The sequence below is a fragment of the Suncus etruscus genome, chromosome 2, assembly GCF_024139225.1.
Source record: "Suncus etruscus isolate mSunEtr1 chromosome 2, mSunEtr1.pri.cur, whole genome shotgun sequence".
Taxonomy (NCBI): Eukaryota; Metazoa; Chordata; class Mammalia; order Eulipotyphla; family Soricidae; genus Suncus; species Suncus etruscus.
Genome location: NC_064849.1, coordinates 76881605 through 76899761, shown reverse-complemented (window position 1 = coordinate 76899761; position 18157 = coordinate 76881605). Strand labels below are relative to the sequence as shown.

Here is an 18157-nt window from a genome sequence, read left to right as displayed (position 1 = left end):
TGAGAACCATCATAACAAAATGTGACTGAATGAGAGAAGTAGAAAGCCTGTCTAGAATACAGCTTGATGTGGGGTGGGAGAAGGAACACTTGGGACATTGGTGATGTGAATGTTGCACTGGTGAAAAAAAATTATCGTAATTTTATATTATTATATCATCTGGAAACTTTAAAAAAATTATAATCATAGGCCAAGTGATTGTGCATTGGGCAGGGTGCTTGTCTTGGAATTAGTCAGCCTAGATTCAATCCTTGGAACCCCTATGGTATCCAGTGCTTGCCCGGAGTGATCTTAAACAGTGAGCCAGAGTTCATCTTGAACACCACTAGTTGTGGCCCAAACACCCATCCAAATCCAAATAAACTACCATCATTTTACATCTGATATTTTCCTTACAGTTCATTAATTCTGCCTAAAGACTTAGTTTAATGACATTGTTTAATTTAATGACATGTAATTTATGTGTTCCCTGTACAACCAGTGTAAAATATGCCTGGTGTTTAAGACATCTGTATGACTCTCTGAGAGCTTGAGTATTCAGGACTCAACATAATTAGGTGTTCATTGTGAGCATATTTTTTTATTTTGAGTTTTGTTTTAGGAATATTTTTAGCTGTGCTCAGGAATCACTCCTTGCAGCACTCAGAAAACTATTGTGCTAAGGTTGTGCTAAGGATCAATTTGGGTCAGTAACATAGAAAGCACACACTACTGTAGTGCTCTCTCTTCAGACCTGAAACCCAAGGTTAAATAACATATGAAAATAATCTTATTTTTTGTTGTTCCCTTTGTTTTTTGGGTTTATGATATAATAAGTGAAAAATCACTAACTTGTGAGTAATAAACTATTATTAAGTATATTCTAGAGGTGTCTTTATCTGTGTACTTTTTGCCTGAGTCCCAGATACTGAAATTCTCACCAACTTTCCAAGTCCTAATAAGTTGCAGCTTCTTGCAATAATTAGAGAGTAGTCCTTTGTATATATCCACTGGCTGGGTCCCTGGCCATCTGTAACACTTATTTGGTAAATATTTTGTCCTGCTGGGCCTGGCCCTTGCATCTGATGCTTATTATACTTTAATATCTTTGAGGGGTTCTTTTTTTTTCTTTCACAATATTAGTCTCTGCTATATTAAAGCTGTATTAAGGAAGTCAAAGATGCCTAAAGTAGACTGGCCAGTATAAATAAGATATTCTTTAATCATAGGTTCTGGTGTAGAAGAAAATCAATACCTAAATATTTTCTCAGAGATACTGTAGAAAAGACCAATTAAGCAAAAGTATTGTTGTCCCAGTTGTTGGATTCACCAATTCCATACAATGTAAAGGTTCCTGCAATGTAATTTGTATAACTCTTATCCCTGAAGTCTGGTTTTTTCCTAACTAAAGAGAAAAAAGTGAGATAATAAGCAAATGTGGATTTAACTATTAAGTGGAATTGCCAGGTGTTTAGATTTTTGGTAAATACTTGTAATATCTTCTTTTTCCTATGTGAATACAAAGAGACTTTTCAAAAATTACTTCAAGTTTGACTATTTGAAGAGAAAAAAAATTACACTAAAGCTCGCCTTCATAAGATCATCTGTTCATAAGAAATTAAGTCAATTTATTTTATTGTCATTGACAATGTAATAAGCATCTGCAGGCATATGGTTTGATTTTTGTTTGTACATAAAAGAACTATTTGAGGAGTAAATGGCCATGGAAGATAATCCATGTAGACTAAAATATATTAGACTTATGATTGGATATATTTTAAATATGACTTATTTCTCAATTGTATTACTGCAAGTATTTTACAGTAGTGGTCTATCAAAGAAATTAAATTGTCCAATTTTGTAAATTTTTAAATTTTTGACTATTTAGCATTAGGTAAACCTTTCCTAAAAATTCTTCCTAAAACTGAATGAATCTCATCATTTGTCTGATTGCTACTGATCTTTATGTTTTCACAGTGTTGTGTTAGCAGATACTATTGCCTGTGTCCATGTAGTCATTGCTTTACTCTCTGTACCTTCAACCAGTAATGCAGTATCTATGTCAATCATCCAGCAAAAAAGGATGAGTAGGTTCCTGAAATGAGAACCTACTTACAATCATAATTATCTATGTACTTTGCATAATCCAGGATTTCTTATTACTGCAGTGTATTCCTTTTTTTAAGTTAAGATATATAAATATATCTTACATATATAAAATATAATATATATTATATATAATATATGTCACTGGGCACACCCGGTGACACTCAGGGGTTACTCCTGGCTATGCACTCAGATATCACTCCTGGCTCTAGGGACCATATGGGACACCAGGGGATCAAACCATGGTCTATCGTAGGTTAGTGTGTATAAGGCAAATGCCCTGCTGCTTGTGCCACCGCTCCAGCCCCAAGCAAGATATATTTTTATGAATAAAATTTTCTTAAAAAATTTTGAGAGATGAGATAGAGGGAAATTTTTTGTTAAAGAAAGAACACAGGCTTATCCAGAGTGGATAGGCAAGCAAAGAAACAAGAGACAAACAAGTATGAAAGGAAGAACATGACTTGGAGAGCAAGCCTTTGTTTTATTTTCCTGTTCATCTTAGCAGTATTTCTTTGATTCTCTCTCTGCCTTTATTTTATTCCCAAAATGTTAGCCTCCAGCTTTTTCCAAAAACAATTACTACTCTAAAACCTTATTAGGATATATAGTGTACAATTACTCCCAATCATTTCAATTTCAATAGTTTCTATCCAGAGTTCATTTTATTGAACTTCCTCAAAGAAAGCATCACTTTCACCCTTTTCATCCGTGGACAATCTGCTTTTCAAAATATGATCAGGTCACAAAACATAAAAAATAAAAAATTTGGCAAAGCAAACATTAAAAGCAATGATTATGCCTTAAAAATTATTTTCACTTTGAAACATTATTAGCCATTCTGTCTTCCACAAAACTTTGTGAAACTTTGTTTTTTAATAATTTTTTTTTCCGTTTTCTAACCTAATAGATTCTCTTTTCCTAACTTTATGGCTTATAATAGCTTAGTGACATTTTTTAGAAAAGTTAATTTCTTTAAAAAGTGTTTCTACTGACTCCACATGCCAGGATTTCTTGTGCCTTTGACTGGTATGATGGGGGCTCTGGGCAGAACAGCTAGCCATAGGACCCCTGGGCTGACCACTTAGTCCAGGCGAACAAGATTCCCCCACACCAGGCGGGTCTTCAGGGCCATGCCTGGTTAATCGGGCCCTGGGGGGAGGGGGTGAGAAATTCCTCCCTAGGCATCCAAAAACTACAGAGGCTCGGCTGGGCTCAGAACACTCCACATGCCAGGATTTCGTGTGCCTTTGACTGGTACTTCATGTATCAAGAGTATTTCTTTTGTTATGTTTTGCATATACAGAATGTTCATTTTGCATTCTGCCCTTTCCCACACCCCTATGAAGCTCTTTTTTACTCCTTAACTCTCTAACCCCCTCCCAAACGTCACTAACCTACATTACTCTTTTTAACTTTAGTAGTGTACAATCCTAATCACAGTCCAAAACTGTGCATTGTGTATGACAACCCCAAACTGTTTCAAGATACATATAATGGACACATATTTCTTTAGAATATTTTGTGTTTCTTCTCTGACAGCTATAATCTTACTAAATGTTGTCTTATACAGTGACGATCCTAACCACTTTATATCTTCTTTTTTTGAGCTGTTTAATGAGGAATTTTGGTGAAAGAGTCCCCCAGTTTAATGCTTATGATTGAACCATATCATGGGAATAATTGGAATTGTTCTTATGGCCCCCATATGCGACAATAACACCCCGTGGCATTGCTTCTTATTTGCATAGGCACATTAAAATGGGAAATTACTATACATACAAATAAGAGCCTATCTAATAGAGATTGGAACACACAAATCTTGTAGTGCAAAGGGACCTTACACCCTGAACATTGACATAACGACCTGGCACAGACCTCAGAAGAAAGAGCATTTTCCCATTCTCCCCTGAACCAGGGAAGCCATCCACAAAACATCCAGGCTGGTCTATAACATCACCTGGAAGCAGTCCTCTACCACGGAAGACCCTACACTGCTCAGACATTGACCTGCTCAAAAGAGACTTCCCTTAAAACTGAGAAGACTTAACAACAACAACGACCTGCTTACAGGACAGGGCTCCCTGCATTGCCCTTTGATTGTGAGGTGAAAGGAGAGGACGCTCCACATCCTGACTTCAATGTAGGATATGCCTATTCCAGGATCTTTAATACAGAAACATAATACCAACAACAGAGACTGTGTGAAAAATAAAAGTGTGTTGGCACTACAGACAATGTCTTGGATTGGACGATCTAGCTTGCCTGGAGACTAGAGTTGGTCTTGTGCGAGGAAACTTCAGGGGTCGGGTCTCTTTGTATTTAGGCCAAGGTTATTTCTTTCCATGTCCCTCGTATTTTGGTGGGCCTATGCAAACAACAATTGCCACTCTAACACCATTTTTACTGTGCTCCTTTGACTCTAATTCTTAAAAAGAACTCACTTAAAATTTGAGGTTAACTTAAGCTAATATGCATGTATATGGAAATGTAAGAAAATACTATGCCTGTAATGTTTAAGGAGTTACGTAAGTTTTATGGCTTTGGATTGCCTTGTGTGCTGTTAAGAAATATTATAATGTGTTACAATCTGGGGACTTGAGGAACAAAGTAATTTTACATGGATTCTGTCTTATTTATCTTAATGTTCTTTGGCTGAAATTTCAAAGTTAAGATATCAGCAAGGGGACTTCTGAGAATTATGTTATGGGTGATTGTCCTTCCACTGTAACTTTACCTTGTCCTCTTTCTTTGCATCCTTGTTCTCATAATTAAAAATAAAAATTAAAAAAAAAAGTGTTTCTACTGGGTCAGTGGGATAGCACAGAGGTGAGGCATTTGCCTTGCATGCAGCTGATTCAAGATTGAAGGTGGTTCGAACCTCAGCATAACATAAGGTTCCAAAAGTCTGCCAGGGGCAATTTTTGAGTGCAGAGCCAGGAGTAGTAACCCCTGAGCTCTGCTGGATGTGACCTTTCCCCTGAAAAAAGTGTTTCTACTAAAAAACAGTGCTTATTTTCTCATGCCTCATATTTGGATCAGTGAGGCTCAATATTTATTACATTTCTATTGGATAATTCTCTTATTATCCTTATATTTTATATCAGAATTTCCTGTGGTGCTAGACAATTAGCCACTTGTAAACAGAAATTGAGACATATTTTTTATGAGCTTAATTTTATTTTATTTTTTTTGTTTATTTTATATTTTTGCTTTAGGGCCACACCCAGTGATGCTCAGGGGTTTCTCCTGGCCACTGCTCTAGCCTCAATGAGCAGTGGTTCTTTGAAGAAGATAAACAAGAATCAATTTACTATTTGTATGAAATTTAACCATTTATATTAACTGCATTTTAAAATAATTTCAAAGAGGTATTTTTAAAATGAAAAGTACAAATTCATTTCTAAAATGAAAGAACAGGATTTATTTTTGATAACTTTATTAGAAGGTAAAGTGTAAACTGAATCTATGTCTAACCATGCAAATATGCACATTATATTTAATTTTTCTAGTGAAATATGGTTATTAGATGATGCTAATTTAAATCAGACACTCAGTTATGTATTATCATTTTATTTGTTATTGACAGAATATTACTAGTATATGTCAGTTTAGAGCCCATTTATTATCATTTAATATCTCACTAACTTTGTTAAACAGGTACATTATTCAACCTACAACTTGCATTATTCTCAAGTGGTTTGCTCTTGCTTGGAAGGTTTACTCACCGTGATTAACAGGGTTTATTCTATTATATACTTTTCAGGTGATATAGCCTATCTTGAATATGACCTTCACCTTTATTTACCCAATAAGGAACCACCATCTTCACACATACATATCCCATCTTTTATCCAGAACTCAATACACACAAATATAACTGAACACACATGCATACATATTTAATATTTATACATTTAAATGGGTAAAATATATAGATATATAAATAGTATAGAAAAATTGTAGAGGTAGTGAACATTATATATTAATTATATGTCATATGATCACACTTCTCTGATTTAATGAAAGAACATATGTGAAAAGCATGCATTTTATTTCAAAATTTATTTATCTTGTGCCCAAACTAGTATTCATGACAAGAGTGTTCTGAACTAGAATTTTTAGGTAAATATACATATAATTTTATTTGAAATGTTCTTCATATAACAAATTAGTTATTCAGCCTTGGCAACATTCATACTTTTAGCCAACCTATATTTTATTATATTAATTTTAATGTTTAGCAGAATCCCTAATTAACTTCCAACATGTTCAAGATATCTCTAGTTGAGTCAAATAAAAATACCTCAGGGCAATGCCAAGTATTCACTAAGGTGTATGAGTGACCATGAAGATTACTGTTATTGATCCACAAAATAATATAAGATAACCAATTAAAAGAATCTGAGTTTTTATTTTTTCTTGTCCAAACAATTCATTGAAATTCATTCTTCCATATATGCAATACCTGCAAGTTTCTGATATGACCCCTATAAATGACAATATAATAAGACTAAGAGAACATCATTTGTACAAATCGACATTGTTGAATACACCAATTCATTAGTGCCAGCCACTGTATCGAGGGCTGCATAGAGGCTAATGACTTGGTCTTACACGACTTCATTCCATTTTAATGTATGACTCTCACAAATGGAGAATTAAGTTAAATTTATCAAGGTTTAAAGCTATTAAACAAAAAAGAATTAACTTCACAATTAGCTCTTTAGCCATTTGGCATTCATTATTAACTATAATGTAGATATTAGTGTAATCATAATTAGTCTGAATCTTTTTTTTTCTTTACTTTTTTGGGGGGTTTTGGGTAATACCCAGTGAGCTCAGGGGGTACTCCTGGCTATGTGCTCAGAAATTGCTCCTGGGGGCTGGGCGGTGGCGCTGGAGGTAAGGTTCCTGCCTTGCCTGCGCTAACCTAGGACGGACCGCGGTTCGATCCCCCGGCGTCCCATATGGTCCCCCAAGAAGCCAGGAGCAACTTCTGAGCGCATAGCCAGGAGTAACCCCTGAGCGTCACAGGGTGTGGCCCAAAAACCAAAAAAAAAAAAAAAAAAAAAGAAATTGCTCCTGACTTGGAGAACATATGGCATGCTGGAGATAGAAGCCAGGTCCATTCTGGTTCAGCTGCTTGCAAGGCAAACTTCCTAACCTTGTGCTATCACTCCAGCACTTGAGTCAAGTTCTTCAACTGGAAAATACTTGATATATGTGGACATTGTAAAGAATCATAAGAAAAGAAGGTAAATATACAAAAAGCTTTTATGATTGTGTCTAAAATATAATAAATTTAAAGAAATATATGAATAAAACAATTGGCACCCAGCCAACACAGGATGAACCATGGTTTGAATCCCAGCATCCTGCTAAGGAGCGAATTCTGAGTGCAGAGCCAGGAGTAATCCCTGGGTTACTTTTAGGGTGTGACCCAAAAACCAATAAAAAAGGTGATAAATATTTCATATATTTTAGATTTGTGTTATATTTCTATTAGTAGCATTTTTATTACCCACATCATTTCTTTTCTAAAATCTTGTTTACTCCTACCAAACACTAGATATTAATAAAATATAGTTGAGTTGTAAGGTTTTACTATTTATGTTAAGGAAGTATATGAAAGATTATGGAAGTCTTCAAAAACTCTAGAGATCTCTCTAAACGTTGGCGATTATTGTAAGATGTTATTAAACATAAGTGTTTTTGAGTTATCAGTCTATCTGTTAACATTTTAATAGCCCTGAGAGATTCCAAGATTAAGAGACAAATAATTGCCTTGGCAAAAATATAGTTGTCTTAGTGAAAGTATAATTTGTAAAATAAAAGTCTATAAAGTATGTTTTAATCTATTAACTAAAAATAATAAATGCACAGAAGTCGTAAAATTCTACTTTATGTGTTGAACATCTTGGGTCTGAAGCAGTGGTCAGGATGCTTGCCTGGATTTTTGCTAATCCAGGTTCAATCCCTAGCAACCCATATATAGTCTCCTCAAAGAGTGATCACTGAATGCAATCAGAATGAATACTGAACACATCTGGGTGTGACTCAAAAATAAAACAGAAAAAAAAAAAAGACTAAAACACATAGCATGAAGGTCGGTAAGCACCAGAGCTGCTCTTTCAATACTCCAGCCAACCAGTTTAAACCGAGTTAATAAAAAATATACTAAAAACCTATAGTTTTACCCCTATCTTGAAGCTCTAGCAACAATATAAAAATGGCTTGTGAACTCCCTTTTGGTTGTCACCTGTGAAAAGTGCAGCAAAGCATACTTGTATCTGAATAAACTCCTTTGTTTTTGCATTACTGAAAAAAGTATATAATAAGGGGTCCAGATTATTATTCACAATGATTTATGCTTATGATTAAAATATGATATTAATAGTAACATTAATATTATTACTAATACTATTATATGATTGGGGTTATATGAAGTTATATGAAGTTCCTACCAAATACTAATAACAAATTCTGACTTAACAGTGATATTATGGGGCCAGCAGCAATGTAGCTGATAGAGTATTGGCCTTGTAGGCAGCTCAATCACCAGCACCCATAAAAATAAAAAATGGTCTACCCAAAAATTAAATCTCCCCCAAAAACAGCAAAACAAAATAAAGAAAATAATTTTAGCTTATTAGTAAAAGCACTGAATTAAATAATTTAAATCATTTTATGCATAATTGTTTTGTTTTGGGGGTTTTGGGGGGGGGCTGTATCTGGTGATGCTCAGGGGCTACTCCTAACTACGCACTCAGAAATCACTCCTTACTTGAGGACCATATGGGACCCTTGGGATTGAACCCAGGTCCGGGTCAGCCACTTGCAAGGCAAATGCCCCACCGCTGTGCTATATGCATACATTTTAACTAAGACTATACACTTCCCTTTTATTTTATTTTATTTTATTTCATTTTATTTTATTTTATTTTATTTTATTTTATTGAAACCATTGTGATTTACAATGTCCTCATAGTTGGTTTCAGATGTACAATGACTCAGGGCCAATATCGTTGTCGACCTTGGTCCACCAATTTTCCCAGAGTGAATCCCACACCACAATCCTGTTCCCCTCACTCCCAGCCTGCCAGTATAACAGGACCATTTTAAGTTTAGATTGTTAGAATTTGGATTTCTTGATTCCATTATTGTTGTCTTTGGCTTGGATATTTAGTGCTATCATTTTAAACACCACCAACACATTAAGAGGTTAAATTTATTGCATTGTGTGAGGCTGCTTATTAAAGTTTAAAATCTATCGCATTTTATGAGGTTGCAAGTAGGTTTCTGTTCTTGCAAGTGACCAGCCAGTGCTTTTATCCCTGATGCTTGCCCCAGAGATGCCAGGAGTTACTTCTGAGAAAAAATGCACAAGTCATTCTGAGTACAAATGCAAGAGTGAAAATTGGTCACAAATCAAAGACGATTGTATTTAAAAATGCATGCAGGTATATTATAGATTATCTAAAAGATAATATTCCAAACTTGTCACTTATTATAAAATAACCATATATTAATGTATTAACCAAAGATATTTGAACATAGTTGATTCTGCAGTTAACTTACATTAAATCTTTGATTTATATGTTTGCTATCTGGTACAGAAATACATATAAAATGTGAAATTTAAATGTTACTAAAGGTACCCCAGTTTTTATTTAAAATTAAAACAATAAGAAATAATAATTATTTTTTCTACTAATGACAAAGTAATTTGGAGCTGAATTGTATCTAATTAAAAACAGTTCAAGTAAGGGAATTTCTGGGGTATAGTAGTACAAAACATGTTCCAAGATCAAGTAACAAAAGAATTATCACAATATATATATATATATACATATTACTGTGCTCAAAAATTATATCTTAATTCCAATATTTCAAACATATGAAAAATTGAATTTATGTTACATCCTATAAAATCTCATTTAAAAGAGGTAAAGTACTGTTAGAGCAGCAAAATAGTTCTGTGAATTCTTAAACCATAATTTTTTTGAATATTTGATTTAAGTATGGTGTTTTGTATTTTAATGCTCCATCACATAAGTATTTAAACTAAAACATAGGTAAATGAACAGCAAAACTGAAAAATTAGATAACATTCTATCTTGGAGGATAGGGGTCTTTAGAGGAGCAGAACATTGGCTGAGATTACAGTATGACTCAATCAAATTTTTTCTAATTGCATATCTAAAAATCTGCACAAAATATAAACACATGTATTACAGAATCTTATGTAAATCATTTATATATGCAATTTATTAGTTATAACTAATATACAAATATATAATCTATATTATATGCTATGTGTATACATTTATTTTACATATATTTATGTATATATACATATATAACATGCACATACATATTTTTGGTTTGGGGTCACACTCAGCTGTGCTGAAGATTTACTCCTGGCTCTGCACTCAGGTATCACTCTTGATTTACTGGGGACCATATGGCATGTTTGGGTACCATATGGGGTACCAGGATTAAATCTGGGTCAGTTAGATAATTTACCCTCTATCCTACCTTGTTGGTCCCAGATATAATATTTCTTAGACCTTGATTCTTGATTTCTTGTAAATTAGAACATTTATTCTCTAACAAATGATATCTACAAATGTATGAAAAATAGACATATTGGTATGTTTGCTATGACAAACAGGAATATTTAATGAAAGCATGACTCAGAGGTTTCAATGCATATTGCATTCAATTATAAGATTCATCCTATGCTATATTTTATGACTTAGTTATTGTAATTTGTCAAATTCAATTTTCATTAAAAAGTTACCCTCAAGTCAACATGTTTTTTCTTAAATATGAAATGAATATTAAAAATGCTCACTGTTGGGACCTGAGTGATAGCACATTGGGTAGGGCATTTGTTTTTCACGAGGCCTAACCAGGTTGGATCCCCAGCATCCCATATGGTCCCTCAATTCCTCCAGGAGCAATTTTTTGAGTATAGAGTCAGGAGTAACCCCTAAATATCACTGGGTGTGGCCTAAAAGCAAACAAACAAAAATTATTGTAGAAAGATCTCTTTACCTCCCTCCATAAAGCCTCAGTTTATTTAGCTAAATGAAAGAGTTCTGAGATTAGAATTGTATTTTGTACTCTTATGGAGAATTTTGGGATTGTAATTCATCCTGTATCTGAATGAAATATGGTTATTTTTTGTTTTATTTTGTTTGCTTTGGGGCCACACTTGGCAGCCTCAGAGGTTACCACTGGCTATTGCTCAGAAATCACCTTGATTGGTTTAGGTGACCATACGGGGTGCCTGGGCTGAAACCTGGGTTGATGCATATTATTTTATTCTTATAGAATAATAAATTTAGCAATCTAGATAATTTGCAACTTTTTACAATTGTCTTTCTTTTATAAGTGGTTTTGGGGGCTGTCCACAAGTTCTGGTGCCCAATACTTACTTTGGCTTTGTGCTCAACAATCACTCCTGGAGATGCTCTGAGGACCACATGTTGAGCTGTGGACCATTTGGGGCATGATGTATTTATTGTCTGCAAGCACTTTAACCCCTGTATCATTTCCATGACCACACCATTTTTTTACAACTTTTAATGCATTTTTGATAAAACTATTACCAGTTTCACTTACTTATTTTTTTTAAACTCGTATGTTTTGCCTGTAGAAAGACATTAAAGATCACTTACTCTGGGAGAAACGGGGAGGATTGTCATTGACATCCGTCAGCGTGATGTTCACGGTGGTGGTCCCTGATAAACCTCCCATCTGGCCGCCCATATCCTTGGCTTGAATCACTACTTGATATTGCTCCCTGTTTTCTCTGTTCATGTTGGGTAAAGCAGTCCTGATAATTCCTTATAGAAAATGAAAGAAGGAGAAAAGCAAAGAAAATCTTTGTTATTGTTATTAAGTTCACAGTTATTCGCAGAACAAAACTATACATTGGCTATCTAAGAACAGTGACTTTCGAATGACAACTGATTTTGGTTAAATCTATTCACAGGTATTGATTAGAAAGTGTGAAAGTGATTCAGTACAAATGTCCTCCAGAGTATAAAGTTGTTTTTCTTTATTCTATTTCCTGGAGATTTTATTACTAGTTTATTATGCTATAAACCCTTCTGTAAAATGTCTAAGTATATGTTTTCCTAAACCTATTTCATCATTTACCTGAGATTTTAAAAAAATTCAGGTTGTCATCAACACTGTTCTAAAAGTCTAATGTTTGGTTTGTGTTCTTGTTTTTTTTTCTGTTTAGTTTGTTCTCAAAAAGATTACATAGTAAAGATTACAGAAAAGTCTGTAAGTTTTTATTTTATGTGGGGGGGGGGTGGTGTCATACCAGCTGTGCTCAGGAGGTTCTCCTGGCTCTGCGCTCTAAATTGCTCCTGACATGCTCAGGGAACCATATGAGATCCCTGGATTTGGATCACCATCCATACTGGGTCAACTGGTGCAAGGCAAACACCCTACTGCTGTGCTTTATCTCTAGCCCCCAAAGTCTGTAAGTTAATAAGTAGAAAGACTTGGTTCCTGACCTGTTTCAGGCTCCACAGAGAAATATGGCTGCCCTTGAAGAATGCTGTAAATGATTCTGGCACTGTTCCCATAGGAAGGGTCGTCAGCATCTGTAGCTGTGACTTGCACCACAGAAGTACCTGAAGTATCCAAATTCAGCTTAGTTCTGCACAGTACCAGAAGGAGGAGCAAAAGTACTGGTTTTCATGGAAGACTTAATGAGTTTTGGCTTAATTAATGACCTCTTAAAGAAACATATATACATAATTTAGATAGCAATCATATAACCAGTGACTACATGAAGTTCTCCAATGCAGCTACCCATTGTTTAGACAACATCTATTTTTGGAAATGTAACAGTGTACCATGTTCTGGTAAATGCAGCAGCTACTAATGTTCGTTTTTGATGTTTGAATTCATTTTTACATGCTATATCATCAATAATACATTTGTAAAGGGCATATCTAATCACAAAGGAGTAAGTAGGCTCTTCTTTGCCCCTCTGTACTAATTAACTTTAAAACAATTAACATCTGCTCTGAAATACAATTTTATGAATAGATTACATTTTAAATTTAGAAACAATCCAAGATGATCCCAAGTTCCATAAACTATTAAAAGCTGCTTAATAAAGTCCGAGACATTTAAAAGGGCTTTGTAGTAAGATGATTGCAAAAAGTACTTGGGATTTAGTGAAGCAAATATTAAAAACTAATCTGAGACCAATGGTTTTGAGCAACACAGATCTGAAAAATGATATTATTGCTGTGGTAATAATAAAAAAGTATCATCATATTTATCATAGGTTTATTCATTTTCTCCTTACATTTGTGAAATGAAACAGTTCTATTAATCCAAATATACAGTTCAAATATTAACAATCTTTTCATGCAATATAATGTTAAAAAATCTTGATTCAGTCTTTTTTGTTTTTGTTTTTAGGGTCACACCCATTTGATGCTTAGGGGTTACTCCTGGTTAAGTGCTCAGAAATTGCCCCTGGCTTGGGGGGACCATATGGGACGCCGGGGGATTGAACCATGGTCCTTCCTTGGCTAGCTCTTGCAAGGCAGACAGCTTATCTCTAGCGCCACCTCACTGGCCCCTTGATTCAGTCTTATTTTAATTTGTTTTTAAGCAAAATTGCAATTTATTTGCTTTGAAAAAAGTTTCCCCTAATACTATACTTCCATTACTTACTTTTTCCTATATTTTACAAACCTGAATGTGTAATTCTATATCAAATATGATCAAATGTGGATTTTCAACTGAGTAGCTTAAATTTATAATCTATTCATGTATACTAAAATGATATTTAAATGTTATACAAGCATAACTTAGTTAATATAATTAATATCACTATTTTTTAATATTATATGATTCAGAAAAATGTAAAAAAATTATGACAATGTATAAAAATACATGGATGTTACTCTAAATGTTCTTATATATGGGACCTGTATTTCCAAAAGCTATTAATCAAATAATGTGACAAATGTGACAAAATTAAGCATTTATTCAGAAGAGAATAAACTGATTTAAATCAATGTATAATAATGTTACTCTTTATAGTAATATTTGTATTCTTAAAATAATAAGCTCTGTAAATGACTCACCTACAACAGACATCTCAGGAACAGTAGCTGTATAAATTTCCTCTGGAAATGTGGGTTCATTATCATTGATATCATGGATTTTAATCACAAATTCAGACTCAGGTTCAACTGGTCTCAAAGTTCTTCTGTTAATAGCTTGTGCACGTAGCGTATAAAAAGCCTTTTCTTCTCTGTCAATTCTTCTTGTGGCATGAATGTCACCTGTTTTTTCATCAATAATAAAAAGTGTTCCAGCTCCATCTCCAGATAAAATATATTTGAGTGATCCATCTCCTTTATCTTGGTCTGAATGAAGCTTGAGTAAAGAAAATAAGAGCATATCTATGATAGCTTCTAAGAATCCATAATACTGGAACTATTCAATAAAGTTCTTTGCAATCTCAACTTTAAAAAGTGGGGCCAGTTTTCTCTGGTCTTAAAATAAGTGTTAAATATGTTCAATCATACTCATCTATATAATTTAAATAATCATACTAGACTTTTACAAAGCTGTGCTACTTTATATTAATGAACAATAAAATAGAGACCCAGCTTCCTCTCCTCTTTGCTAATCATGATAAATAATAATGTCCTATTAAATAACTCCTGAAAAAAGCATGCAAGTCATCTGCCTTGCTATACAGTATCATAAATATTGCTTTTATCATATCATTCTGGGAGTGAAGACTTCTTTTATATATGGGAAATTTATCTCCTGAAAAGTTACTACTGACTGTGATTTTTTTTAGAATTTAATAAAATTGTAATGTACTAAAAGTCAGACAATAGTAGATGAGATATGAGCCAGATCAGTAATAAAATAAGTAGAACGTATGCCTTGCATGAGGCTGACCTTGGTTCCATCACCAACATCCTATATGCTCCATTAAGCTTTACAAGCTTTGAACTTTAAATTCTGAGGCAGGACTAAGCCCTGTAATTTTCAGGTTTAGAACAAAAACAATATAGATGTCTATTTATTTCAACTACTCTAGAAATATTATGCATCATTCTTGGGTTTGAACAAAAGAATTTATTGGGCTCACAGATATTTGTGGATCTCAGACTAAGTGCACATATTTTGTTAATACGTTTCTCTATATTTTAGTGTCATGAAATTAATAAACTATAATTGTACTCAAATCAGCTATCTGATTTAAATCCATCAACGTATTTACTTATGGTTTTCATCAGAATATACCTGTCACCAAGATTAATGTGCAACCTTGCAGTGCCAGGCTAAATGCCAGTAGGTATCATTGGCATAGCCCATGAGAGCATGTAGTACTAGGGCATGGCCTTTGCACCACCTGTGTACAAAGCATGTGCTCCAAAACTTTGAGACTTATACACATATCTCTAATCTATATCTTATTTTAAAATCAATATTTAATCTCTCACAATCTCAAACATGTTCTGTATGTGTATAAGTAGCAAAAATAAAGAAAATCTGTTTCTGGTTCCTTTGTGCATGTTTGCAACCATTTCCAGAATTATGTCATTATGTCAAAAGTTTTCTTGTTGTGATGAAGCAATAGAACAGTGCGTAGGTACTTGCAGTTCATACAATTCATCTGGGTTTGTTTTTGTTTTTGTTTTGTTTGTTTTTGTTTTGTTTGTTTTTGTTTCTGGGCCACACCCAGCGGTGCTCAGGGGTTACTCCTGGCTCTACGCTCAGAAATAGCTCCTGGCAGGCCCAGGGGACCATATGGGACACCGGGATTCGAACCAACCACCTTTGGTCCTGGATCGGCTGCTTGCAAGGCAAACACCGGTGTGCTATCTCTCCGGGCCCTCATCTGGGTTTGTTACTTGATACTACATATGGTTCATCCAGCATAAGAGATCCCTAAACATAGAACCCTGAGCAAAGTCTTATATGTACCCAAAACAAAACAGCCAACAATTTTTCCACATTTATATGAAAGTTTCTAGTCAATACAGATTTTATTCCACTCCAAATATATGCCTATACAATATATATGTGTGTGTAGGTTTATGAATTTCACTAGCATAATTAGAATAATATGTATAATATATGTATAATATGTATAATATTATGTATAATAATAATACATATATAATAATATGTATAATCATTATTCTAAGCCCCAGGATCACACATAACAGTAGGTGAAGCTGCAATTTTGGTTTACTGACATGAGGAAGAGACTCCATCCTAGCTCTTACAAGATTCAAAGAAAATAATAGGGTATACATATATGTGGAAAGCCTGAGAATGAATGTATCACTTCCAGATGTAGATACTCCAAGATATTTTAATCCAAAGGAAGAGAATGATATAGACGAAAAGACAAGGCTTCATAAGACACGAGTTTATATTATACTGTAAGAGTCCTACTTTGTACTATTACTCTGGCCTTTCAACAAATTTTTTTTTTGGTTTTAGACCACACCGGCTCTGCTCAGGGGTTACTCCTGGCTCTGAACTCAGAAGTCTCTACTGGCAGGCTCAGGGGACCATACGGGATTCTGAGGATTGAACCCAGGTCGGTCCAGGGTTGACAGCATGCAAGACAAATGCCCTACCACTGTGCTATTACTCCAGGCACCCCAAAAAACCCTTTTTTTAATGTTAGGATCACTGTCTTGCTATTGGCAGTAAGATATTATCTTTAATCTTTCTATTCAAAGTGGAGTAGAAATAAATATATATAGTTTTTTTAAACTATAAAAATTTTAGTTATTTTACTATAAATCATTTATAACCTAGACATATTCATGATTGTTTTTTCCTTTTACTATTCAAAAAGTTAGTTATAAAATACATATAAAAACAATCTAGTCTAAAGAATTAAAATTTGTATAGCACCCATCAATCTGAAAAATAATATTTATCTAGATTAGCTTGAAAATTTCTCTTTAAATAACTTGCATCAACAAATTTTAATCTAATTAAACCTAACAGGGTAAAAGTGCTTTTGTTGGGGCCAGAGTGATAGCACACCGGTAGGGCATTGCCTTACACACAGACAAATGTGATGGACCAGAGTTCAAGTCCTGGCATCCCATATGGTCACCCCAGCCTTCTAAGCGTGATTTCTGAGTGCAGAGTCAAGAATAACTCCTGAGCTCCACAGGGTGTGGCTCCAAATCCAAATATATATATATATATATATATATATATATATATATATATATATATATATAACTTTTGTTTAAAGTAGAATTTTGTTTATTTTTCTTTTTAGGAGAATCCCTGACTATAAAAAGTTTTATATTAAAATAAAATTGCTTAAATTAAAAAGTATTCAGACACACAAATACTATTATATTATTTCTTAACTTGATTTTATAAAAGTCATCTAATTTATTTCCAATTATTTATAATAAATTAACATGTATTTATCTTTGTCAAACTCATATTTATTTCTGGAAAATAATTTATTACTAAAAATTCTCTAACAGATTTTATTTTTAAAACACAAATGAATATACCTTTTTAGAAAACTTTTGTTTGTTAGAGTTTTAAAAACTTATGAATCATTCTAAAAAATAGTCACAAGACTGATTTTTTTCAGAAACTCAAAATTGAGTATATTGTTGCTGGGAATATTTTAAACATATAAATGATAAATATGGTGGTGATTTTTAAAACGGGAAAAGTAAGAATTTAATATTTTTTGCTATCTGGAAGTCAAAATATTGATATCAAAATATTGATTTGATGTTTTTATTGCTTATACTATTATTTATATTGTCTAGTAATACAATAATTTTAATAGAGGAAATCTTCATTTACTCACATAAATTAGGTATCTGTAAAAGTAAAACAGCAATTCCATTCTAATGTTATGGAATACTCAAACAGTTTATAGGATATTCACAAGTCAACCGTAATTAGACCATAGAAATAAGTAAAGATTTCCTTCAATATATATCTAAGGTGTTCAATATAGAGCAGGTTTTTCCCCCTTTGGCTCTGTTTTTTTTTT

At 33.7% G+C, this 18157-nt stretch overlaps 1 protein-coding gene across 2 annotated transcripts in view; it reads right to left on the bottom strand.

The window, feature by feature from the left end:
- The window catches only part of CDH10 (cadherin 10), a 132308-nt gene that overhangs the window by 59342 nt on the left and 54809 nt on the right, over window positions 1-18157 (bottom strand). The window contains exons 2-4 of one of the 2 annotated variants that reach the window (XM_049768379.1): window positions 14223-14517; window positions 12627-12746; window positions 11775-11942 (exon numbers count right to left, since the gene is read on the bottom strand). In XM_049768379.1, the coding sequence (XP_049624336.1) occupies window positions 11775-11942; window positions 12627-12746; window positions 14223-14517 (583 nt within the window). Of the gene's footprint in view, window positions 1-11774; window positions 11943-12626; window positions 12747-14222; window positions 14518-18157 lie in introns of those variants that run through there. The other variant, XM_049768380.1, reaches the window with a different exon arrangement.